The 27,211-nt window shown below is 43.4% G+C and overlaps 1 protein-coding gene across 5 annotated transcripts in view; it reads right to left on the bottom strand.

Annotated features, from left to right (window-relative positions):
- The window catches only part of prkag1 (protein kinase AMP-activated non-catalytic subunit gamma 1), a 61,182-nt gene that overhangs the window by 14,519 nt on the left and 19,452 nt on the right, over window positions 1–27,211 (bottom strand). For 3 of the 5 annotated variants that reach the window (XM_033015641.1, XM_033015640.1, XM_033015639.1), the window contains 4 exons: window positions 17,357–17,405; window positions 10,782–10,888; window positions 2,688–2,769; window positions 761–819 (listed from right to left, as the gene is read on the bottom strand). In XM_033015641.1, the coding sequence (XP_032871532.1) occupies window positions 761–819; window positions 2,688–2,769; window positions 10,782–10,888; window positions 17,357–17,405 (297 nt within the window). Of the gene's footprint in view, window positions 1–760; window positions 820–2,687; window positions 2,770–10,781; window positions 10,889–17,356; window positions 17,406–20,192; window positions 20,457–20,480; window positions 20,502–27,211 lie in introns of those variants that run through there. The other 2 variants (XM_033015637.1, XM_033015642.1) reach the window with 2 other exon arrangements.

The following is a 27,211-nucleotide window of genomic DNA, read 5'->3' as shown; positions in this document are numbered from 1 at the left end:
ACCCTTCTTCAGACTTGTCTGGCACAGTAGTGGAGTTGAGGCTTGGGGCAGATCATCTACGGTTATATTGAATGGCGGGGCAGGCTTTGGGGGCTGCGTGGACTACTCCTGCTCCTATTTTCTTTTTTAAATGCTCTTTTGTTTTATTTTGTGATAACAGGATCAGTGTTTGTTGTCGTGCTCTCCATGAGGGAACAGAATTGACACCGAAAGTTAAAGAACGGCCACAAGGATGAAGTATTAGCACACATGATTTACATTTCTTCGGGGCAGTAGGAGGGAATTCAATGCAACTCGATGGAACCAAGTTGAGTACAACCAGGGTTTTATCTTATAGAAAAACAAGGAACTGCAGATGCTAGTTTTACACAAAAGGGCACAAAGTGCTGGAGTAACTCCGCAGGTCAGGCACCATCTCTGGAGAACACGGACAGGTGACGTTTCCCTGGTCGGGAACTTTCTTTGGACTGGAGTAGGGTCCTGACTGGGAAAGTAACCTATCCATGTTCTCCAGAGATGCTGCCTGACCCACTGAATTACTCCAGTACTTTGTGTCCAGGGTTTTATATTCTTGTATGTATACAGTGTTGGCAATAAAAAAACAAATTGCAGCTGAGATAAAGGTGCTTTGTCACTCAAGCTCAGCGTCAACGTACCTAATGCAGAGACATACTTATAGTTATTAACACCAAAGTATTTAAAATGAACTGTAACTCCTGCATGCACACACACACACACAAAAATCAATGTGCTTACGTACCAGTGGTGACTTGTAGTATTGGTGTAAAATATTAATGAAATCTGTGATTGTGAGCATGCCTGTAACAAAACAAAAGAATAGTCAAAATGAAAAGCAGACTAAAACTGTTGACGGCATATTATTAAAATTAGTAACCTTCATGTGCATGATTCCCTGCGGCAACTCGGAGAGTGCCATGAATGAAGGCAAATGGCCAAACACTAGTTTGTTTGCATCACATGTTTTAATTGAAGCAATCCATGATGCAGTTGACTCTGCCACTCTGTACACCACCTCAAGCCTGTCTTCAGTCCTGAATGAGGCATCTTTGTACAGCATGGGTACAATCACCTCTTACACTTTGTTAAGCACCGACAAGCAATCTACCTCTTACTGAAAACACAGGTCTTATTCTGTATTTTAGGGATCTTCACTGTGAAAAATTGAAAGGGAAAGTCCATCCACATTGCTACGTCATTAGCAAAGTCACTGGAATAATGTGCTGTTGTGGGAAAGCAACAGTCAGTGCAAAATTCTACCACGACAAAATGCTAAGCTTTTAATACTTATCATAAAGAGTTACAGTAGGTTGCTGTGGTGAGATTCAAACTTTAATGATTTAAAAGGCTTGCCTACCTGGACGTTTTTTAAATCATCAGATCCACATTTCCATGTTCGCATTATATGCCCAGGGAATAGTTCATTACAACCTAGCAGACACTGACAGTGGCTCCTTGTTCATCTTGCTTTCAAAATGGACCTAATGTGTACTAAACATGTGAGAGTGCGCTTTAAAGGGTCGTTTTTACAGCCTGTTAGCTCTACGCCAGTCTGCCATTGGGCACATGCCTCTCGCTCCAGCAAAATGAGCTGCAATAATTCAGGTGCGATGTTAACATCCAGCACCTCAATGAAATTCTTCCATTCATACCACAGACTGCAGCTGGGATGCGGAAGATCAGTCATCTCTGATCTAACTGGCACAGACAGGATAGAGAGTCCAGAACCTGTCTCCCAGGAGATGGGCATAGCTCTAAAGTGAGTGGAGCAAAGTTTGAAAAGAGATGTGCAGGTTAAGCATTTATTACACAGAGAGTGGCGAGTGCCTGGATGGCACTGCCAGGGGTGGTGGTGGTGGAGGCAGATACAATAGTGGTGTTTAAGAGGCATTAAGATGGCCACATGGATACAGTACAGCGCAGGTACAGTCCCCGTCGCCCACAACGTTCGCACTGAACAGAAGTTAAACTAATCCCTTCTGCCTGCAGGTGATCCACACCCTTCCATTCCCTGCATATCCATGTGGGTACGGATGAAAGCTTCTTAAACGCCACTATTGAATCTGCCTCCACCACCAGGCACTCGCCACTCTCTGTGTATGTACCACTTTAAACCCCACTGTTATACTTCCTGAACTGCCTGGGAAGTGAAATGAAAGTTTAGCATTACTCTCTCTAGCTTCCATTCAATGACACTGAAGCCATTGTTGGTTTGCCATTGCCTTCTGACTGTTTAAATACGCTGGGTGTGTCTGGAGACTCCTGGCGCTTGCCAGGAAAGAGTTACCTACCACCTCGCACCTCGATATCCAAACGGGGGCACGAACATCATCACCTGTAGCTGGCACCTTTCCTACTGACGCTTTGTCATGCTTGCTGTGCCGAGGTAGTTATATCTGACCACTGAATAATAAATGTTACAGCTAACATTGGAGGTAAAACTAACTTGGACGGGAGCCATTCACCAAATAGGGCTCCCCAGCAATACAGGCCCGGGCCAATAGCTGTGCGGACTATTGATCATCAACTTGCATCACATTTACCACATAACCTATTATTTTTAGCGTGCCTTTTCTTGTACTATTAATTATATTTTTAAACATTACCACAGCAATCGTTCTTCAGAATTACTTTTCAAAAAGCTATGGTATAACATCAATGAGACTCACCCACAAAGCCCTGTGTTTTGCTGTCCCAGAGTGGTGCAGCACGGACTCCGTTTGACACCAGAGCAAAGAAAGCCTTCTTCACCTGAAGAAGATTAGAAGAGGCAAGGATCACACATGCGGATATCCACAAAGATTTAATTATTTATTTTTTATTTTATTAGAAGCAAGTACAATAATGTGGTACCTTGTAGATACCTAATATATATTGACATGTTACATTTTATGTACAACTTATTTTTTTTTTCTTAGCAGTAAAAGAAAGAAAAGAAAGAGAATAGTAGAAGAATGGAGAAGTGCGTGATACCGAACAGTGAGAAGAAGGAAAGAAAAGGGAGAAAATAGAGAGAGAAAAAGAGGAGATAGAAAACAGGAGACTGAAGGAGAATTAGCTATTTATTATTCTTGACCACCCTTCACCCGATCCTGAAACAGTTAATTTCTACGGTTATGTTGCACCATATGCTTGTAAAAAGTCAATAAATGGAGACCAAATCATTAAGAATTAAAGATTAATCGTTGAAAATCCAATACTCTCCCATGGGAAGACGAGACAATCTGGATAACTAAAAATGACAGGCGCATAGACAATTATAAATTTGGCCATAAATAGTCAACGTTTTTTCGTCTTACTATCCCAAGATGGGGCAATGAGTAGTCAGATTAGGGTCCCGCATGGTAGACTGGTCGAGAATAATATGGCAGAAGGGATCTGAGGCGAGTTGACAAACTGGTCCCAGTAATAGTTGGTTGTTAGGAAGCAGAGGGCATTGACGGATGAGTGTTTTGCTGACTGGAAGCCTGTAACAAATGATGTACCACAGGGATCAGTGCTGGGTCCTTTGCTGCTCGTCATAGTTGACTCGGATGAGTATGTAGGAGGTATGATTAATGCATTTGAAGACAGGACAAACATTGGAGTTGTAAACGGTGATGGTTATTTAAAGATACAGTGGGATAAAGATTAGTTGGGCAGAGGAGTGGCAGATGGAATTTAATTCCGACAAGTGTGAGTGAGGTAATGCATTTTAGGAGGTCAATTTCTGATAGGACATAGAGAATAAATATCATGGACCTTAGGAGCATTGGTGTACAGAGAAACTTTGGGGTGCAAGTCTATCAGCCACAGAAGGCTGTAGAGGCCAAGTCAATTGATATTTTTAAAGCAGAGATTGATAGATTCTTGATTGGTACAAGTGTCAAGGGATATAGGAACAAGGCAGGAGAATGGGGTTGAGAGGGAAAGATAGATCAGCCATGATTGAATGTCAGAGGCCAAATAGCCTATTTCAGCTCCTATCACTTATGAACTTATAGCTCCCCAAAAGGTGGGTTGGGAGGTGAAGCCTATGGCTGCCTTCATAAACGGAGGCATTGAGAGTAATAGTTGGAGCGTTCTGCTGTAGGTGTGATCGAACCAATGTTTACGACTTGATCTCTGGTTGCTACATGACAGGAAGGATGTGGTGGCAATAGAGGCCTGTTTTTGTGCTGCACAACTCTGTGACTAGATGAGTGGAAATTTAGTAGATGGTGTTTTGGGTTCAAGATGTAACAATCAATTCTAGAAGTTGCTCAGGCAGAGCCAGTTGTAATGTACACGCGTGTAATTTGTACAAAGTTGCGTTGTACTATGTTTTTGCTGACGTTTGCCTCAAGCGTGCCTGCTGGGGGGAAAAGGAAAAGCTGGAGTCATGCAGTTTGAGAGGGTGCTCCAAAACTAGGTGTGTAGGAAAGAACTGCAGATGCTGGTTTAAATCAAAGGTAGACACAAAATGCTGGAGTAACTCAGGGGGACAGGCAGCATCTCTGGAGAACAGGAATGGGTGACATTTCGGGGCGAGACCCTTCTTCAGACTCTGAAGAATGGTCTCAACCTGAAACGTCACCCATTCATTTTTCTCCAGATATGCTGCCTGAGTTACTCCAGCATTTTGTGTCTACCTCCAAAACTAGGTGTCAGGTTAACATAAAGCCAGCTCTGATCTGCATTCAACCCGAATGCCCAATTTGGATGGTTTAACGCAAGCATGGAATTCAAAGGCAGAGAAACCTTTTACTCATCGGACAGATTGTAAACTCAATCCAGGTGGAAAAAATTACAAGGTGCTTTCATTAGCCTCTCTCATGGAATGTCTGATGCGAATAAGATTAGCGCCATTGGAAGTGTCTTGCATGACAGATATGCCCACATTCTCTGTGGAGCCCACAAATGAAAGATGGAAACGTTATGAATCAAATCCGAAAAGTGACCACCTAACCTAGATAATCATGACATTCATATTCCAGCAGTTAAATCAAAGTTAGTTAAATTAGTCAAATTAGTTAAATAACTAATAAATAAATAAATAAATAAGTATGCAGTTATTCTTCACTTGCTCAAGATGCAATGTGGGCTCCCACTGGTGTTTCAGGTCTCTGCTTGGATACCTTGGGTGAACAGAGTTGAGGTGAATTCAGCAGTGGTGACAATGCACCTTCCAATAGGGCCCAACATTCCCAACAAGCCATAGGATGTGGGGAATAGGAAGGAAAGCCATGCAGAGCACCCACCTCTTTGTTGAACGGTGACCTTTGCCTGAAGTACATTTCTTTAGGCTTGTTGGCCTTTCCTTGGCTCAACTGCTCAATGAGAGGCTCAACTCCTCAAGAACAGGATGGTGCTCAAGTGCAAAGCCCCAGAGTCGACAGCAAGCTAACGTTCACTGTCTAGGCTCACAAAGGTGGCCTATTCCATTTGGTTGTCATTCAGGACTGGAAACATCCATTGGTCAAGCCCAAGCAAACCTCAAGGACCTGGACACTCGTCTGAGAAGCTCTAGATACTATTTATTTAGTAAGGCAAGTAAACAGGATGGAGCTTCGAACCAAACGGTCTTTATTGATGTATTTCATACAAGATCCAACTTCCAGCTCTGCCAATATTTCAGGTCAAAACTCAGAGCACATATTTCTTTAAAAAAGTTATCTCCATACTACAATGGGATTTAGACATACATACAGTGGCTTGCAAAAGTTTTCATACCCCTTGAACTTTTCCACATTTTGTCACGTTACAACCACAAACGTAAATGTATTTTATTGGGATTTTATGTGATAGACCAACACAAAGTGGTGCATAATTGTGAATGGAAGGAAAATGATACATGGTTTTCACATTTTTTTACAAATAAAAAACTGAAAAGTGTGGCGTGCAAAAGTATTCAGCCCCCCTGAGTCAATACTTTGTAGAACCACCTTTTGCTGCAATTACAGCTGCAAGTCTTTGGGGGTATGTCTCTACCAACTTTGCACATCTAGAGACTGAAATTTTTGCCCATTCTTCTTTGCAAAATAGCTCAAGCTCAGTCAGATTGGATGGAGAGCGTCTGTGAACAGCAATTTTCAAGTCTTGCCAGAGATTCTCAATTGGATTTAGGTCTGGACTTTGACTGGGCCATTCTAACACATGAATATGCTTTGATCTAAACCATTCCATTGTAGCTCTGGCTGTATGTTTAGGGTCGTTGTCCTGCTGGAAGGTGAACCTCCGCCCCAGTCTCAAGACTTTTGCAGACTCCAACAGGTTTTCTTCCAAGATTGCCCTGTATTTGGCTCCATCCATCTTCCCATCAACTCTGACCAGCTTCCCTGTCCCTGCTGAAGAAAAGCATCCCCACAGCATGATGCTGCCACCACCATGTTTCACAGTGGGGATGGTGTGTTCAGGGTGATGTGCAGTGTTAGTTTTCCACCACACATAGCGTTTTGCATTTAGGCCAAAAACTTCAATTTTGGTCTCATCTGACCAGAGCACCTTCCTCCACATGTTTGCTGTGTCCCCCACATGGCTTGTGGCAAACTGCAAACGGGACTTCTTATGGCTTTTTGGACAGATTCTCCCACCTGAGCTGTGGATCTCTGCAGCTCCTCCAGAGTTACCATGGGCCTCTTGGCTGCTTCTCTGATCAATGCTCTCCTTGCCCGGCCTGTCAGTTTAGGTGGACGGCCATGTCTTGGTAGGTTTGCAGTTGTGCCATACTCTTTCCATTTTCGGATGATGGATTGAACAGTGCTCCGTGAGATGTTCAAAGCTTGGGATATTTTTTTATAACCTAACCCTGCTTTAAACTTCTCCACAACTTTATCCCTGACCTGTCTGGTGTGTTCCTTGGGCTTCATGATGCTGTTTGTTCACTAATGTTCTCTAACAAACCTCTGAGGCCTCACAGAACAGCTGTATTTATACTGAGATTAGATTACACACAAGTGGACTCTATTTACTAATTAGGTGACTTCTGAAGGCAATTGGTTGCACTGGATTTTATTTAGGGGTATCAGAGTAAAGGGGGCTGAAAACCTTTGCACGCCACACTTTTCAGTTTTTTATTTGTAAAAATATTTGAGACCCATGTATCATTCTCCTTCCACTTCACAATTATGCGCCACTTTGTGTTGGTCTATCACATAAAATCCCAATAAAATACATTTACACTTGTGGTTGTAACGTGACAAAATGTGGAAAAGTTCAAGGGGTATGAATACTTTTGCAAGCCACTGTAAGTAGACATACAATGAACTAAGGGGAAATATATCTGGAATCATTATTCCAAATCATTAATATGACCATGAGGGGAATAGCTCATCCATTTGGATGAGATCCAATTACTTCCTGCTCATTCCTTCAGAAGCCCAAATTAATATTCAACCAAAGTTGACCAAGGCGGTTGGAGACATTTTACAGAAACACTATCTACTCTTAAGAATAGAAATGAAGATCAAGAGGGTGATCAACTGATTTTCTCTGATGAATACTAACATTGAGCAGTTGAGCCAAGGAAAGGCCAACAAGCCAATTATTGTCAAACTTTTTTAATTCTCAAACTCCTGTTGTACTTACTCTGTGTAATCCCAACTCAAGATCAGCATCAAACTTTAAAGGATTTTACATTTTATGGGGTGAAAAATTAGTATACGAAAGTAAGGTAACATGGAAATAGCTTCCTATAACATGTTCAGTGCCACCCCCTGAGAAAACTCAGGTCATGGCTAATAGTGGGGAAAAAACTTGGCAGTGAACAGGTTAAAGATCATGTTAAAACACTCCCACAATGTTTCTTGACTGCGATTTTATGTTCTTCAGATCTTCCTAAACCAGTTGAGCAGACAGTCAATTTACTCACTCCCCACGTTACGTTTGCCTACCAAGAGAATGGTGCCACCCAGGACAAATGGTCCTTCAAATTATTTCCCAGTTTATAGAGGGAGCAGAGGAGATTTCCCAGGATGCTGCCCAGATTAGAGGGTATTAGCTATGAGGACAGGTTGGATACATTTGGATTGGTTTTTTTCTGGAGCTTCAGAAGCTGAGGGAGTCAGAACCTTTCCCCCCAGGGTGGAAATGTCAATGATTAGAGGGCATAGCTTTAAGATGAGAGGGGCAAAGTTTAAAGGAGATATGCAGGGTAAGTTTTTTATTACAAAGAGCGTGGTGGTGCCTGGAATGCGCTGCCAGGGGTAGTGGGGGAGGCAGATACGATAGTGGCATTTAAGAGGCTTTTGGATATGCAGGGAAAGGAGGGATATGGATCACGTGCAGGCTTTAACTTGGCAACATGTCCAGTCGTGATATCGTGGGCCGAAGGCCCAGTTCCTGTGGTGCCCTGTTCTATGTATACCTGTGGGGTGGCTAGTAACACCTCTAATATACTGGGTAGCTTTGAAGGATATTTGGAGGGAGCTTTCAAGGTTTTATATATCAGGTAACAAGAGCCCAGTCTTCTATCCCAGTTTGGCTCAATGGACAGTGCTCTCAGCTTTCAGTCTGCAGGTTCAGTTCCAGAACTTGAATGCACAACCTGGGCACAGAACATCCAATCTACAACCAGAAGGTCACATGCAGTTCCTAAACTCTCAGGACAACTGGCCAAGTTTGATTGGTATCAGCAGCTTGAAGCGTATAAAGTAAATCTTCTGAATAGTATATGCGGCCCAGGAACATGACGCTGTGCACTTGCACAGGTTTAGTCAGCATAAATGTAGGCCGACACTCCAGTGAAGTGTGGAGAGAGAGTGCTGTACCGTTGCGATGTTGTGCGATGGATAATAATGTTAAGAACAAGGCCTGTCTGTTTGGGATCATGTAGGCGCTGGGTATCGTTTGATACTATTTAAAAAGAAGGGAGCTCTCTTGTTACCGTGCTAAAAGTTCTGTTCTTAAACGACCGTTAGCAGAAACTCTGTATTGCTGGCCAAGTGAACACTTTTACACAAAGCAACCTAGAAAATGGGTTTCATCTATTTTTCGAGGGCGATAACATCATTGCCTTCATCGGCAACACCTGTTTGGACACCGCAAAAAAAGCTGAATAAAACGTTCCAAAAAGCTGTTTGAAACAGCGCTGGGGTGGCTTGCGACAAGAAATGTGTCAAAACAGGATCCGTGCCATTGCCGACAACGTCACACTCGATTTAGCGCAGCTGCAGACACTTTGCGAAGCAGCAATCATAGAAGGAATCGGCTTTGCAAGGCACACTTCCCACAGCACCAACAGGACTCGGAGGCTGCAGGGGGGAGATAAACGGCTGCCACGTTCAAAGGGCAGTGCAAATCCTGGTCAGCAGTGTATGCACCAGGCCAAGGGTCCTGTAGGACATCAGAAGAGGAAAGATGGCTACAATTGCTTCCTACAGATGTGGGAATCCCCGCTCAACAGGGCCATAAAATAATAAATGTCAGATCTCCACAAACATAAAGTCAGTGATCTGCCGACCACTGAACTTAGCAGAGCAACCTTTCAGCAACTGGATCATTCCTCAAAGTCTTCTAATCAGAGCAGATGAACTTGCAAAAGCAGCTTGTGAGGAATGAAGTGCCATCTGGGTGACGATGTCCTATGTTGGTAGCAACTGATGGGAGTATGGGGCGATTCCTTGGGTTTGCTTTAGGGATTAGGATTTTACAGGCTGATTATATGAAGTGTCAGTTATTGCCACAATGACCCTCTGATGACGGAGCACTGTCAGCAACATCACTAATGAGGCCCTCGCGGAGTGAGAATCTCAGCAGCTAAATGCTGGATAAAACAGTTGCAACAAACGCTGTGCACTTTGAGCAGCTGGCAGTCAGCTCTGAACCTACTTGGCCAGGTCTCATGACGACAGCATTGTCCTTCTCTAGGTGGTAAAGGGCCTGTCCCACTTACATGACCTTTACAGGCGACTGCTGGCACCCGTGATATGTTGAAAATTTTGGCGACCTGTTGAAAATTCAGCGGCGACCAGAAAGATATTCAGCGGCGACCAGAAAGACGCTACAACTCTTTGGAGACCTCTCACGACCATACAGGCGACCCCTGGCGACATGTCGCAGGTGACCTCTCACGATCATAGGAGACCTCTCACGACCATACAGACGATCGCCTACAGTCGTAAGAGGTCTCCAAAGAGTGGTAGCATCTTTCTGGTCGCCGCTGAATTTTCAACATTGTTGAAAATTTTGGCGACCTATGACGGGTGCCGGCAGTCGCCTGTAAAGGTCGCGTAAGTGAGACTGGCCCTTTAACGGTAACAATTGAGCACAATGTCACCGATCCACAAAGGTTGCAAGTTACTCCTTTGGGCTCCGACATATGCCAGTAAAGGAGCAGCTGATTGTGCAAACAGTGACGTCATTATGGACACATCAGACAGCAGTAAAACAGCATATAATGCTGCTGCACTCCAAACTTCCATCAACGTGCACACTTTGTGCAGTAATGGTTCTAATGCATCTAACTTCTCAGCTCAAATTTTTTCTGCTTCAAAACAAGTAAAGTAAAAATGGGAAAGAAATTACAGAAACCTTATAAAAAAGACACAGAGTGCTGGAGTAACTCAGCGGGTCAGGCAGCATCTCTGGAGAACATGGATAGGTGACGTTTTGGGTCAGGACACTTCTTCAGACTGCTCTCCATAGATGCTGCCTGACTGACTGAGTTACTCCAGCACTGTATCTTTTTTTTTGATAAACCAGCATCTGCAGTTCCTTATGTCTACAGAACCCTCTATATCTTTTAAGCGTATAGGCACCAGCAACGGTTGGACAAGTAAAGTGCTAACTCCACCTCCTTACATTACCTGCAGAGAAGTGTCAAATACCACAAGTTTGGAGCTGGTGGGAACAAGATCATAGCATCTGTGTGACTTCATAAAGCGGGTGTAGACTTCATAGTTGGAGTCATTCGCTGCAATTCAACAAAAAAAGTTAACAGGTCCAGATTCTTAAGGATACAACATTTCTTTCAAGTGTGTTTCTTTCAGGACTGCCTAGAACAATAACCACTGGCACAGTGCAAACTACCAGAGACAGGCTTACTTTTATGCTTTAAATTTATTACTCTTGCAACATTTTAGATTATCTGCCATAGCTAATTGATTCCCTGGTCAAAGGTTACACAGATTATGTGTTTCCAGGTTTACGCTAAAGACACACGTTGTACTCCAGATCTCCATTGGAAAGTGTACAGGTATGAACGGTAAACATAATATAATTGGGTTGGGCTGTAATTTAACCCTTGGTCTCTTCAGAACAGTGGGATCAAAATGAAAGAAAGTGCTTATGAAGGTAACTAATTGCACCATAGTTATTGTGGAAATATTTAAACTTTGGAGTGAGTCAGAAAGGATTTATAAAACCAAACTGGAATCACTGCAATTCAGGGCGATGAAACACTACGCTGGACCCTGATATCATTAGAAAATGTGTTTCAAGGCAGTGAAGTCAATCACTGTTAACACAGAAACAATTTGAATGGATTAATTTAAATCTTTCGTTTTCTTATGATTGCTTGAATGATATATCCTCGTTCAGTGTGCATGACATTAAATGATCAGAACATTCAAATAATGTGCACAACCTGATATACTAACAAAACAAGATCCGATGGAAATTGTGGATCACCAACATTAGCTTAAGGGCTGGCTAAACCCAAGTATTAAAAAAATTAGCAATAGAATAAGGCAAGGGTGTAAGAAGCAAGTGTTGACCACCCGAGTGATTTCTTCCCCCATCCCCAACCCCAGATTTATAATGGGCGACGGCTACAATAAATGTTGAGATATCTCCATTCTTAAAATGACGACTCTTGCTTAGTGCAAAGGTATTCCATTTTAACTAAACAGGACACCGATGGGAATGTAGCAGTTACATCTTAGTTGTAACATGTCTTCCTTTCAATAATTTCCAATTCCAAATGTTATAAAGATTAAGACACTGAAGGTTGTGATCAATCGACCTCATCATACAGCAGCAGCTCACTAAGGACTGACCTGCCTCGAGAATGACTCCAGAGATTTTATCTTCATTACCTCAAGTGAAGCATATCCAGGTATTTTCACTTTGCCAGTGCCTTTCCTGGCATTAGTCTGAAATGTGTCTTTTACCAATTTGTACCAATCCTGCAGCCATCATTTAAATTAACATATTGTGCTCAATTAACTTATTTTGGCCAACCGGGTTTCTAACTTTTGTGGACTCTTGTCACTTTATTTGGAGTTTGAGGAGTGCACAATTTATAACCTTTGCTCATAATTCAGCTCTAGCAACAGAAAACAGCCTTGGTGATTGTGATACTCAAGGTAAAGCCTGGCCAGAGCAGTGCACCACCAAAGCAGAATGGCCCCACATTTGCTCTCATCGATTTGCCAGATTAGCTTCGCTTCATTTGTTTGTGCCTATCCCACTTCCTCTGGCAGCTCATTCATTCCATGTATGTTCTGTGTGAAAATGGTGCCCTTCAAGTCCCTTTTAAATCTTTCCATCTCAACTTAGACCTCGTTTTTTGACTCCCCTACCATGTCATGTACCTCTGTCAGGCCACCCCTCAGCCTCCTAAACCCCAAGGGAAAAAAAGCCCCACCAACTCAGCCTCTCCTTACAGATCAACCCCTCCAGATTTGGTAACATCCTCAAATCTTTTATACACCCTTTCCAGTTCATTGACATTCTTACTATAGCAGGGTGACCAGAACTGTACACAGTACTCCAAATGTGGCCTTACCAATGTCTTGCATACCTGTAACATCACATCCCAATTCCTGTACTCAATACTCTGACGGATGAAGGTGTGCCAAACACCTTCTTCACTCCCGTCTAACTGTGCCGTCATCATCATGGAACTATGTACCTGTACCGCTACCTTTTCTGTTCAGCAATACACCCCAGACGGTCACATTTTACTGTGCAAGTCTTGTCCCAGTTTGTCTGACCAAAATGCAACACGTAGCATTTATCTGAATTAAACTCCATCTGCCATTCCTCGGCCCGTAGGCGCAGTTGATCTAGTTCCCACTGTACTCGTAGATAATCTTCTTCACTGTCCAATATACCGCCAATTCCAGCGTCATCCGCAAGCTTACCAACCATGCCACCTACAACCACATCTAGGTCATTAATATACATAAAGAACGACCGGGGACCCAACACCGACCCCTGCGGCACACCACTTGATACAGGTCTCCAGTCTGGAAAACAACCCTCCAGCACCATCTTTTCTCCTAGCTTTAAGCCAATTTTGCATCCAATTGGCTAGCTTGCCCTAATCCTTTGCGATGTTACCTTCCAGACCAGCCTACCATGCAATACCTTGTCAAAAGCTTTGCTAATGTCCATGCAGACAACGCCTGCCACACTGCGCTCATTCATCTTTTTGGTCACCTCTTCAAAAAAAAACATCAAATTGGTGAGAGCCGATTTCCCCTATACAAAGTCATGATGACTATCCCCAATTAGTCCTTTTCCTTTCCAAATGCAGGGAAATCCTATCTCACAGAATCCATCACCTTTTCAAGATATCCCTATCCCTTCCCAGAGCTCTTTAGCATCCATAACCGAATCGGAGCACGTAATCTAGACAGATTCTTGGTGTTGGACAAAGTGACCACCATGATGGATACGGCACTAAGTTCAGATCCAACTGGCTACATGCAGATTCAGAAATAAAATCCATGGTATTAAAAAAGAACAATGGAGAGTTTCCCCCAGATCAACATTTTGCCCTCATTCAAAGCACAAAAAAAAAGCAACGGTTAACTAGACATTATTTCATTTGCGGCTTGCGGGGATTGCTCTGCACAAAATCCATTGCTGCATTTGCGCACTTTCAGTGACTGCATTTTCAAAGCGAGTAGTTGATTGCAAAGCATTTCAGGAATCCTGTGACTACGAAAAGGTGAAAGGCAAGTCCCTTCTCGGTCTTCACAGGGCTATTTTTGGTGCAATGCGCTGCACCAGTGCAACAGAAACAGGCAAGATCAAAAGCAAGGGTAGATTTGAGTGCCTTAGATTCCTAGGCTTTCGGAAAATTCATGTGGTTGGGGAAAAGCTCTTCAGATGAGACGGGTCTCATCCAAAGCAGACTGGTTGGTACCAGTTGCTCTACCAAGAGGATAATGATGACAGTGAGCACGAATTTTAACTAATTAAAGGCAAAGAGCACAGAAAATAAAATGAAACTAACTGAAGAAAGATTCCACTTTATAAAATGGAATAAAAGGAATGGTTGAAAACAGACACAATCTCCTCGGCTGTGTGATAACGGCTGTCAGATGCATTCACAAAAAAGGTTTTGAACTCATTGGCTATTTGAGAATCATGATGCAAACTTAAAAAAAAAGTTAATTGTGGATACTGGACAAGAAATGGAGGACCTCATGTGAGAACAACCTTTGTTATTAAAACCAAGAGTGTGAGGGGATCAAGGATAAATCTTGAAATTGCCTGTTGACCAATAAACTAAACTTCCTATACAATTTTGGAAACAGAAATGCCATTTTTATGAGAGATTTTAACAGGCCTCACATAAACTGTCAACGTATAGCAATCTGAAATTTGAACCATGGAATTTAATTTATGATGCCTAGTCTCTGCATATGAAGAAGCACCTTCACCTCCAGCCAACCGTGGTAAACTTAATAGGCTGTGTACTCATTTATTACCCTCCTGAGGAGGCATAGTTACTGTATCGAGTGCTTCTTGTATATTTAATAAAGATAGTCATCTGTTAAAATGGAACCCGTTTTTTACCCCTAGATGGCTTCTACTTCACTGCCTCATTTCAATACAATGCGTGATTATATTGATGTCATTTGTTTGATTGTCTGAAACATTTTTTAAAAAAAGGGTGACAAAGCAACAGGAACAAGTCATAAATGAAATTCATGAAAGGCACAACAAGGGTTCTACTGGATTAGAAATCACCACAATAATACTTTCAGGAAAGGTGATAGAATAAGCCGAGATAATAAGAGATCTGATAGGCATATTGACAATGACCAAGCTAGGAAAACTGATATGGGAATAAACCAGAGAACATTAATCCCCTGTCCCACTTAGGAAACCTGAACGGAAACCTCTGGAGACTTTGCACCCCACCCAAGGTTTCCATGCGGTTCCCGGAGGTTTTGTCAGTCTCCCTACCTGCTTCCACTACCTGCAACCTCCGGTAACCACCTGCAACCTCCGGGAACCGCACGGAAACCTTGGGTGGGGCGCAAAGTCTCCAGAGGTTTCCGTTCAGGTTTCCTAAGTGGGACAGGGGCATTACTTTCTAAAATTAATCCAGTAAATGGCTGCATTTATGCTGTCAGAAGGAGCAGATTCAGTTTGCCCTACATTTTATTTTCTAAATTCAGGCAACTGAACCATCCTGCCAAGAACTAGAGAGCAGTACTGAGCTACTATCTACCACATTGAGACCCTCCGACTATCTTTGATCGGGCTTTACTGGACTTTATCTTGCACTAAACATCATTCACTTTATTACCTTTATCATGTATCTGTACACTGTGGACGGCTCGATTGTAATCATGTATTGTCTTTCCGCTGACTGGTTAGCACGCAACAAAAGGCTTTTCACTGTACCTCGGTACACGTGACAATAAACTAAACTAACTAAATACAAGTAACATCCCAAATGGACACTGAAATGTGCAGTGGAATCCAAATGAATAAATAGAAAGGTACATAATCCCAGAGCACAGGTAACCTACTGTAGCTCACAAACTCAAGACAGTTCAATTATATGTGCCTTTATTTCTCGTTTGCTGCCCTTTCCTGTTGGGATATTGTGGTTATAGAGGCTTAGAAGGCAGAGTTTTGGGTTTTGCTGGTGGATCAAAGTGAATCCAGAACATCGAGATGTTTGTTTGGGCAGGGAACATGAATGTAACATTTATATGCAGCCTAAGACTTCATGGCTTACAAGGGAGAGAAACATTGCTACCCAATAAAGTATATCGTGGCTTCCTGAAATTAGACAATAGACAATAGGTGCAGGAGTAGGCCATTTAGCCCTTCGAGCCAGCACCAAATTCTTTGAGTTTAAGAAGGAACTGCAGATGCTGGAAAATCGAAGGTACACAAAAAAGCTGGAGAAACTCAGCGGGTGCAGCAGCATCTATGGAGCGAAGGAAATATGCAGCAGCATCTTGGTTTCGGCCCGAAACGTTGCCTATTTCCTTCGCCTATTTCCGAAACGTTGCCTATTTCCGAAACGTTGCCTATTTCCTTCGCTCCATAGATGCTGCTGCACCCACTGAGTTTCTCCAGCTTTTTTGTGTACCAAATTCTTTGATATTGCTCAACATGAAAAACTGCTACGGAGATGGGTGTCCTTAATTAGGAGCATGACATTAGGCTGGGAACTGAATTGGACATTACAAGTCAGGGATTTGTGTTTGGACTTCTGATCTGCAAAGATCACCTGCAAAGAAACACAGGACTTACCCAATGGAAGTTAGGGGGAAAAATAAAATTGAATCTGATGAAGTGGCCACAGGGGGGGAAATGGAGACAACATGTACACTTGCACTGACAATGAATTTCATTAGCCATAGATTTGTGAGGTCTTACACAATGGGTTAAAAAAAGAAAATTGCAAGATAAATCTGATAAAATAGAACCTGGACCAAGAGGGAAATCAGATAACAATCTCTCAAGATTCAGTAACTGCAAGACAGCAATCTACAAGAGCAAACACATACCATGGTACATTGAGCAACTGCGAGTCTTTGGTCACAGTGTTTGACTCAAGCCCCACCCTAAACAGCGCCAAAGCCCAGAATTAGGAAACGGAGAAGAGGCATCGGACTACTGAATTATGAGGAGAGCCCGGTAAAAAACGTGAACGTCTTAGCCTTCAAAGAAGGTAAATGGCAGGTAACCTTTTATCCCGAGCACCCTCTCACGTTAAAACACAATTCCAACGCAGGTGGACCCGGTATAACTCAGCAAAGGTGAGTGCGATGTCAGGAGGCATTGCTTCACAAAGAGATTAATACCTGGAGTGGGCTCTGGGAGCTGCAAAAACTCTGGAGTCATTCAAGTGGCAGTTAGCTATCTGGGAACCATGAGCTCAATAGTCTTCCTTATCCATCAGGATTTTTGTGGTCTTGGCGAAAAACTGTAGAGGTCCCAGCACTAATACCCAGGGCACTCCGTTCAGTACACCTCCCTAACTTCCTTGTCTTGAATGTAGTGATTCCCCTCTCCATTTCATATCCATGAGACACTCTGTTTTAGAACTATTATAAAAGAACATTTGGCCACATTATACTTTTTTTTTTTAAAGTAAGCCAGTTTGACATTCAGTACTCAAAACACCATGTTTCCAACATGAAAAATTGAATAAAATGGCTTAAAATGAAAAATATACCATCTCCAATCGAACTCAATTTCTCCATGTCTTCCAGTACAGCAATAGCCTGTGGGAAAGACAAACAGAGAAACAATTAAAATAAAATCAGCCAGTTATTTTAACGAGGACAATGAATTTCGTTCAGACCGAAAGGTCTGAATGACAATAAAGGATCTATCTATCTATATAGAGTAATGGAGAGATTCAGCACAGAAACAGGCCCTTCAGCCCACCAAGTCTGTGCCTTTTATTCTCCCTGCATTCCCATTAACCCCCACCCCCCCCAGATTTTACTCAGTCCATACTAGGGGCACTATTCAGCAGCCAATTAATCTACCAACCTGCACATCTTTGGGATGTGAGAGGAAACCGAAGTACCCATGTGGTCACAGGGAGAGTGTGCAACACTGCACACAGGCAGCAGCAGAGGACAGGATTGAAACCAGGTCTCTGGCACCGTGAGGCAGCAGCTCTACCTGCTGCATGTTGTGCTGCCATTTCAACTGCAAGTTAGGAGAATGCCTTTCAGGGATAACTATACAGTAAGAAAGGTTAATAGGAATACTTATGTCAGCATAAGCAACCATATGCCAACAACAAACAGACACACAACTCTCCCAACCATTTAATATAGCATGAAGGCGATTTGAAAAGGTACAAGTCCAGAATGCAGATCTCTCAGGTTGACATATAGGCAATAATTTTTGGAGTGCTAGTATTATGCTCAAGAGTTGTTTTTAACATTGAGGTATTGTACGGAGACATCTTTGCACAATTGAGTGGCAATATTTTTACTTACCAACGGACTCCAGCCTTAAATGAATACACTACACGTCCAGGATAGAGCAAGTAACAGTGAAGAAAGGTAACAAGAAGTGGTGTTTTGTGCTCGACATCTGCAAACTGCTGCAGCTAAGGGATATGGATGTGAATCACATCCCAGAAACTCAAACCTCTAGCCAGCAACAACAAAAAAGGCACTTAAAATAGAACCGAAAACCAGTCCAAGTATTCATGTGACAGCACAGCCTGGGCAACAAGCACATCCACTTAAACGGAGATAAAACACAGCACTCAAGATGCAAGAGAAAGACGAGACCCTCTTGACATCAGGAAAACGTTGGCCATTAAGTACACGGAGAGATACTTATGAAACCCAATCAAAATGATGGGCATAAACAGATATGTTAGTTACCAGGAAACACATCAAGGTTTCAAAGGTCTTTTATTGTCACATGTACCAATTAGGTACAGTGATTTGCGAATTACCATACAGCCATACGGAAAAAAAAGCAACAAAACACACAACTACATAAAAGTTAACATAAACATCCACCACAGCGTATTCCCCACATTCCTCATTGTGATGGAAGGCAAAAAAAAATCAAATCTGCTTCCTCTTTATTCTCCCGTGGTCAGGGCATTCGAACCATCCGTTGGGGCGATCGAAGCTCCCGCAGCCGGCCGTTGAAGCCCCCGCTTCGGGACGATCAAAACACCCGCGCCAGGGCGATCGAAACTCCCGCGGCTTGGAGTTCCCGAAGTCGATCTCTGACCAGAGATCGCGAGCTCCGTGATGTTAAGTCCGCAAGCACCCATGGTTGGAGCTCCGAGGTCGATCCCTGGCAAAGGGATCGCGGGCTACGCGATGGTAAGTCCGCAGGCGACCGCGGAGGAGCTCTTGAAATCGGTCTCCAGCAACGGCCGCCAACTCCTCGATGTTAGGCCGCAGTGCAGATGGAGATACGATACGGTAAAAAAAAATATTGCATCTCCGTTAAGGTAAGAGATTAGAAAAAGCTTCCCCCAACTCCACCCCCCACCCCCCATATAAAACAAGCTAAAGAACACTACTAACATACATTTAACACATACAATTAAAACACAAAGAAGGAAAGGACAGACAGACTGTTGGTGAGGCAACTGAAGTACACCCTTGCAACCATTAACCAGGTTAAATATAGCATTGGAAGGATTACAGTGATTCATAACACCATTAGGAGTTATCTCCAGGATTAAAAGTGCTGCTTTACTGTGCAGATGAAGGTAAATCTCGCAAATTGAAGGCCTAGAATTTAGGTCTGTGTTCTTGGCATTTGCCACTGGTCTAACTACAGCTTTTAAAAGGAGAGGCAGGGTGGCTTTCAATTACGTTAGTGGGCTAGGACACAGGCACTGGTCTGACTCACAGCGAGTCAGAGGAAACAGTGTTAAATAGCAAGTATGGTACAAAGGACAGACATCTAATGAGCATTTCACACATCCAGGGTGCAGAACAAAGGAAGTTAAACATAGAGGCGAGATAAAGCAAACTAAAAAGCGAACAGAATTGATCACGATACGAAGAATCAATAGTGTCACGGATACAGGTTAGCTGCCAAGCCTTCAGTTTATTGGGGCCACAATTCTTACACAAGACCAGAAGAAATAGGAGCAGTAGGCCAATCAGCCCTTTGAGCCTGCCTCCCTAGTTATCAAGAGAATAGATCGTCTACTAACTTATCTCCATTTTCCAGCACTATCCTGATGAACTTGATTCCCTTTACTATTAATATCCTACCACAACCAGAGAGCAGTGCTGAACTACTATCTACCTCATTGGTGCCCCTCGGACTATCCTTGATCAGACTTTGCTGGCTTTACCTTGCACTAAACATTATTCCCTTATCATGTATCTACACACTGTAAATGGCTCGATTGTAATCATGTATTGTCTTTCCGCTGACTGGAGAGTATGGCTCCCGATCAAACGCCAAGGAAGAGAGCAGAGTACTGCGCTCATGAATCAGTTTAACGTAACTCCACTGCTGGGTCCTGTCATTGTGACTTCACTGCGAGGCAGAGATATCTTTACCTTCAGAGCATCACCTGTGTCCACTGGAAGATGGGAATGGTGTTGACAAGTAACATCAGACACTGCCCCGTACAGCCCACTGTACAGAACTGTACAGAGCCTTTTGAACAAAAGCTCTGGTCCTGGGAAGCTGGTGCCCCAACATCATCTCCTATTACTTTCAATCAACACCACTGCTCAGTCAGCAAAGCTCACCAGAGTTTCCAGCAGCCTATTACTTTAATTCTCCACACCTCTCTGACCTGTTTTCAGCCACCCACGTTTCAACAGATCCCAGCACCGCACCACCTCCCTTCTTCTTCTTCTTCTTCTTCTTCTTCTATTTGATCTTCCGTTTGTGCACGTCGAGTTGATTGCATTAGTCGAAACAGGGCGGACCACATTAAGGTTGCAATCTTCCACCCCACTACCAGCCTTCAAGTTAGTGCTAGAGTTAGAGTTAGCGTTTCTGCTCAGATAATATTGTTGCAGTAATGAAAGAGGGGGACCATAACAGTAGCAGACAAAGGCAAGTACACACAGCCCTTTGATCTCATTTAACCTTGGAGCAGAATCTACGCCATTCCTATGTCTCAGGAACCACTTGCCTGCCTCATCCGCACAACTCCAAACCATTTATTCCATGGCAAGTCACATTGTCATCGAATTACACCAACGATATGGGTAACACCACCCTATAGTTCAAATCTGATCCTGCGCACTGGGAGTTTGTAACGCTGACACAGATCTTGGAGAGTACATAAACAGCATTCACAACCAGGCCGCACAAGAAACTAACCAGAACTACATGATGAAACCTGTAATTGAATCACACAATAGCTGTTCTTGGGCTGAACAACACACAGAGAAGCCTGTCTCGACATGAATAATTAAAGTAAATCACCATAGTTGCAAGTTATACATCAGCGGTTGCAATGCAGTCATGTTTAAACTTTGCGTTCATTTTAAGATCAGGTGCAGAATAAACAATTTTGCTTTGAATCGGCCTATCTATAGACGGATGTAATTTATAATCCCGGGCGTTTAGAAGAATCGGTTATATTTAAGCAATTTCACTGGAACGTACTCAATCCTGAGGGGGGTTACCAGCACAGACACAGAGAAGATGTTAAAGACTAAGGCAGCTAGTCTATGGATATGGAGTTACCAGAAGTAATTTCTTCTGAGGTGTGTGGATCTTTGGAAGCCACAACTTCATCAAATTGTGGAAAGTGAGCCATTAACTCATTTAAAGCTGAGATCGCAAACTGGAGGAGCAGCACCCCATATTCTGCTTGGGTAACTTGCAATCTAACGGTACAATCATTGAATTCTCCAATTTTAGGTAACTAATGTACAAACAACCCCCTTTTTTCCTTCTCCCTCATCTTCCCTGTGCCTCACCTCGGCTCATACCCATTTCTCTGCCCCCATATTCCTTCCTCTGGCTTCACAATTTGCAACCTCCTCTATCCTTATCTCACACCTTTTGGTCTTTGTCCAACCATCTGCCTATCAAACCCCCCCTCACCCTTCCCATTTCTTGCAAGGCTCCCTTCCAGCATCCCACCCCAATCGGTCTGAAGAACGGTCCCAACCCAACCCAACGGTCACCTATCCATGTTCTCCAGAGATGCTGCCTGACCCGCTGAGTTACTCCAGCACTCTGTGAAACGTCACCTATCCATGTTCTCCACAGATGCTGCCTGACCCGCTGAGTTCCTCCAGCACTCTGTAAAACGTCACCTATCCATGTTCTCCACAGATGCTGCCTGACCCGCTGAGTTACTCCAGCACTGTGTGAAACGTCACCTATCCATGTTCTCCACAGATGCTGCCGGACCTGTTGAGTTACTCCAGCACTCTGTGAAATGTCAACTATCCATGTTCTCCAGGTATGCTGCCTGACCCGCTGAATTACTCCAGCACTTTTTGGTCATTTAAAAAAAAGCTGAGATTGATAGGTCTTTGGGCTACAGGGGAATTGAGGGAGTAGGCAGTGAAGTGCAGCCAAGGGCATTATTAGCCATAAATGCTGGAGGAACTCAGCGGGTCAGACAGCATCTCTGGAGAAAAGAAATAGGTGACGTTTCGGGTTGAGACCCTTCTTCAGACTACGCATTAATAGCCATTATCTTATTGAAGTGCAGAGTGGACTGACGTGGCTGAGAGCTCCGTTCCAGTTTCCTACATCCTTCATTCTTACAACAACATGATATTTTTGCAGAATAGCTATTTGGACAGTGGCGCAATGTGCTTGAAGCAAACAGCCACACAACACCCTAGTTCGACCACAAGGAGCACCGCATGCAAGCCTTGGCACCATGCCAGGCACATATTGGGTTTGGAGGGATTGCAGATTAGATTGACCAGAATGATATACAGACTCACGAGGGTTAAACTGCAATTAAGATTTCACAAACTAGGTTTGTCATCTCTGGAACTTCAAAGTGACGGGATGATTTATTCAAACTCTCCAAAGGGGAAACAGATTCGATACAGAAGGAGAATATTTACCTGGCACGAGGGAGTCACTGTCGAAAAATTAGAGCAAGGCCTTCTAATTGTGAATTACATACAGAGGGTAGGAGCAACTTGAAACCTTTTTTCTATAGACAGCTATATTGTGCTGTTGAAGCAAAAGTGTAAAGGGATCTGGGACAGAGGCAGGTGTACGGAGACAGATTACAGATCAGCCATGATCTCTCTGAATGGAAGATGATACTCCAGTAGGTAAATAGGAATATGAGGCAGCCCAGTGAAACCAGTTAACCATTTCTCCACTGCATGTACTCCTGTTCCCATCATTGGCGATAGATTATAAGGACGGGTACTGAATGACTCTGCTGTAAATGAGGACTGCGACTTATGCCGCAAAGGATGCAATTATCTTTTTTTTTTAAAGCCTCAGGAAATTACCAAGTATAGATTCATAAGTAGGGAAAAGATGCAACATCAGAAACTGAAGGATGGAGGGAAGTGGGGGAAGAAGGGAAATGGATAAAACCAAATTGCAGTAAGTTTCTGTTTGTGTTGATAGTTGTGGGGATCGGTGATACAAGTAATTGTTACAGGAGATTCGCAAAAGAGTGCAGAGCAAGAACGATTTAGAGACAGGCAGTCATACAGCATGGAAACAGGCCTTGAGGCCCAACTCGTCCTGCTGATCAAGATGTCTAAGCTAGTCCCAATTACCCACGTTTGGCCCGTATATCCCTCTAAACCTTTCCGATGCATGTGCCTCTTCAAACGTCTTTAAAATGTTTTTATAGCACCTGCCTTCTCTGGAAGCTCGTTCCATATACCCACCATGTGGGTGAAAAAGTTGCCCCTCAGGTTCCTATTATATATTTCCCCTCTCACCTTAAACCTACAGTATGTCTTTAGATTAGTTTAGTTTAAAGATACAGCGAGGAAACAGCCCCTTCGGCCCACCGAGTACGCACCAACCAGCGATCCCCGCACACTAACACTATCCTACACACACTAGAGACAATTTACACTTATACTAAGCCAATTTACATAAATACCTATACGTCTTTGGAGTGTGGGAGGAAACCGAATATCTCGGAGAAAACCCACGTAGTCACGGGGAGAACGCACAAACTCCGTCCAGACAGCACCCGTAGTCCGGATGGAACCCAGGTCTCTGGTGCTGCAGGCACTGCAAGGCAGCAACTCTACCGCTGCACCACCCATGTCCTCTGCTTCTTGATTCCCCATCCCTTGGAAAAAGACTCTGTGCATCTAACCTATCTATTCCCCTCACAATTTTATACACCTCTAGAAGATCACCACTCATCCTACTGCGCTCCAAGGAAATCTCATAAATCTCCTCAAAATCTTCTCCTGGGTAAATAAAGTGGCACACACAAACAACCCAGTGGTTCAAATCTGCCTGTATCTTCATCCTATCTCATTGAAAGGTCTGTTGAGCATTAGTCCCTTTGAATAAGTACAATATTAATGGAAAATTGCCAGCTGTAATGAAAATTAGCAACCAGCATCAGAACTGGAACACACTGCCCGAGGCAGGTACTCGCACAAGATTTAAGACGCAAGCACTTGAATCGCAAAGGCAAACAAGGCTCCAGACCAGGCACTGGTAAAGGGGATTAGTACAGATGGGTTCTTGAAACTTGGCGACACAAGGAACTGCAGATGCTGGTTTATAAAAATAAAACACAAGGTGCTGGAGTAACTCAGCGGGTCAGGCAGCATCTCTGGAAAACACGGGTCTGAGGAAGGGTCCAGACCCAAAACCGCACCGATCCACATCCTCCAGAGATACTGCCCGATCCGTTGAATTATTCCAGCATTGTGTGCACTACGCAAGATTCCGACCTATGTCTGATGGCATCAGGGGTTATGGGGAGAAGGCAGGAGAATGGGGTTGAGACGGAAAGATAGATTGGCCATGAATGAATCGTGGAGTGGATGGGCCAAATGGCCTAATTCTACTCCTAGAACTCATGAACTCTCCAGTGCCTTGTGGTTTATGTTTATTATTGTCACGTATACCGAGATACAGTGAAAAATGTTGTTTGCACGCTATCTAATCGGATCAGTTAAATAAATACAACCAAGTCAAACTATAATCAGCAGTCCGGGATGGTATTTAATTGCATCCAGAGAGCATTCTCCTCTGTTCAACAGTGATACAAGAATGAAATGTGACCACAATCTCCCTTCACACTGCTCCGAGTCTTTTATACACCTTTCCCGTGCCATCATTTGTTTGGACTAGGATTCCCATTCCACATTTTCCCACAAAATTCCACTTTTTGGGGGAAATTTCACTCAAGATCTTTCCTCTCCCATGGGAGATTAGTTATGGGCAGCATACATTTTTTTTTGTGTGGGAATGTAGGCTTATTTTGTTATAACGTTGATAGGATAAAGCCATGGATCGAGGCCAGAATAACTGCTGTGAATCACAAATTATTACAATAAAGGCTTTAAGTCACATACATTCTAATTAAACATCATCTTTGATGTCATTAATGCTTACTAAACTCAATTATATCAAACAAGCCAATTGCAAATTAATGCCAACCACATCAGTTCACACACTTTATTGTTTCACATGGTAGTTATTTGTTTTGGAACCATGCATAGTTATATTAGAGAATGGTTCTTATTATTGTCAAATACAAAAGCCTCTTAGACAAATCCAGACTACTTGAAATGCAAAAATAACCTCAACAGATCGAAGAATCACTGGTCAGTGGTGGCTCAATCACATTTTTTACAGGCAATAATTCTGAAGAGGAAATAGATGGACAATGCTGCTTTATTGTGGCAATGGAAGTAACATTCACTGACATACAGTGTAATACTGGACAGTGACACCCCTCTCAAAGCTTCTCGTACGGAACTCAAATCAGTTTCAAATGGGCGGCACAGTGGCGCAGCGGTAGAGCTTCTGCCTTGCAGCGCCAGAGACCCAGGTTCCATCCCGACTACGGGTGCTGTCTGTACATTCTACCCGTGACCTGCGTGGGTTTTCTCTGAGATCTTCGGTTTCCTCCCATACTCCAAAGACGTACGGGTTTGTAGGATAATGGGCTTGGTATAAAATGTAAAATTGGCTCTAGTGTGTGTAGGATAGTGTTAGTGTGCGGGGATCGCTGGTCGGTCGGACTCGGTGAGCCTGTTTCCGCACTGTATCTGTAAACTGAACAAACGGCTTGGGAGTGAGGGGACCCACCAACCTGGTGAAACCTGTTAACCGAATTGATTAAAGCTGTTAACATTCACACGAACATCAAACGGTCTCCTCAGATGTGGGAATTTGAATCAGAAAATTACTGAATTATTCAAGACCAGTGTTACGGTAATGCTGCACTGAACCTCATTGTCGTCATCACATGGGAAGTAGCAAATCAAATTTTAACGGCTATTAAATTCTATGAAAAAGGAATTCTTTGAAATTTATCCCATTACATTGCTGAAATCGAATATTTCTGACTGCGATCTCTATTTCTTAATTGATTGCATTGATTGAAAGATACAGGATGGAAACAGGCCCTTCAGCCCACACCAACCATCCGTTCACACTGGTTGTATGTTATCCCACTTTCTCAGCCATGACCCACACACTCGGGGCAATTTACAGAAGCCAATTAACCTACAAACCCGCGGGTCTTTGGGATGTGGAAGGAAACTGGAGCATCTGAAGAAAACCCACGCGGTCACAAGGAGAACATGCAAACAGACTTGAATATTTGAACAGACAGAACTTGCACACAGACGGCACCCTTGGTCAGGATTGAACCCAGTTCTCTGGAGCTGCGAGGCAGCAGTTCTACCCGCTGACAGTCTGTGCCACCCAAATGTTAATGCCAAACCCTTCACAGGACCACAACTCTAATTCTGCCGCTTCACTCCAAGCTGAAGAGCATCAGAATTTTACAAACCTGCTAAAATACCGATGGTCTTGAATTTGGAGAAGAGTTTTTAAGTATAGAAACATAGAAAATAGGTGCAGGAGTAGGCCATTCGGCCCTTCGAGCCTGCACCGCCATTCAACATGATCATGGCTGATCATCCAACTCCGTATCCTGTACCTGCCTTCTCTCCATACCCCCTGATCCCTTTAGCCACAAGGGCCACATCTAACTCCCTCTTAAATATAGCCAATGAACTGGCCTCAACTACCTTCTGTGGCAGAGAATTCCAGAGATTCACCACTCTCTGTGTGAAAAATGTTTTTCTCATCTCGGTCCTAAAGGATTTCCCCTCTATCCTCAAACTGTGACCCCTTGTCCTGGACTTCCCCAACATCGGGAACAATCTTCCTGCATCTAGCCTGTCCAACCCAATAAGATCCCCCCTCAATCTCCTAAATTCTAGCGAGTACAAGCCGAGTCTATCCAGTCTTTCTTCATATGAAAGTCCCGACATCCCAGGAATCAGTCTGGTGAACCTTCTCTGTACTCCCTCTATGGCAAGAATGTCTTTCCTCAGATTTGGAGACCAAAACTGTACGCAATACTCCAGGTGTGGTCTTACCAAGACCCTGCACAACTGCAGTAGAA

The sequence above is a fragment of the Amblyraja radiata genome, chromosome 46 (assembly GCF_010909765.2).
Source record: "Amblyraja radiata isolate CabotCenter1 chromosome 46, sAmbRad1.1.pri, whole genome shotgun sequence".
Classification (NCBI taxonomy): Eukaryota; Metazoa; Chordata; class Chondrichthyes; order Rajiformes; family Rajidae; genus Amblyraja; species Amblyraja radiata.
The sequence above is the reverse complement of the archived record's forward strand: the minus strand, read 5'-3'. Positions and strand labels throughout refer to the sequence as shown.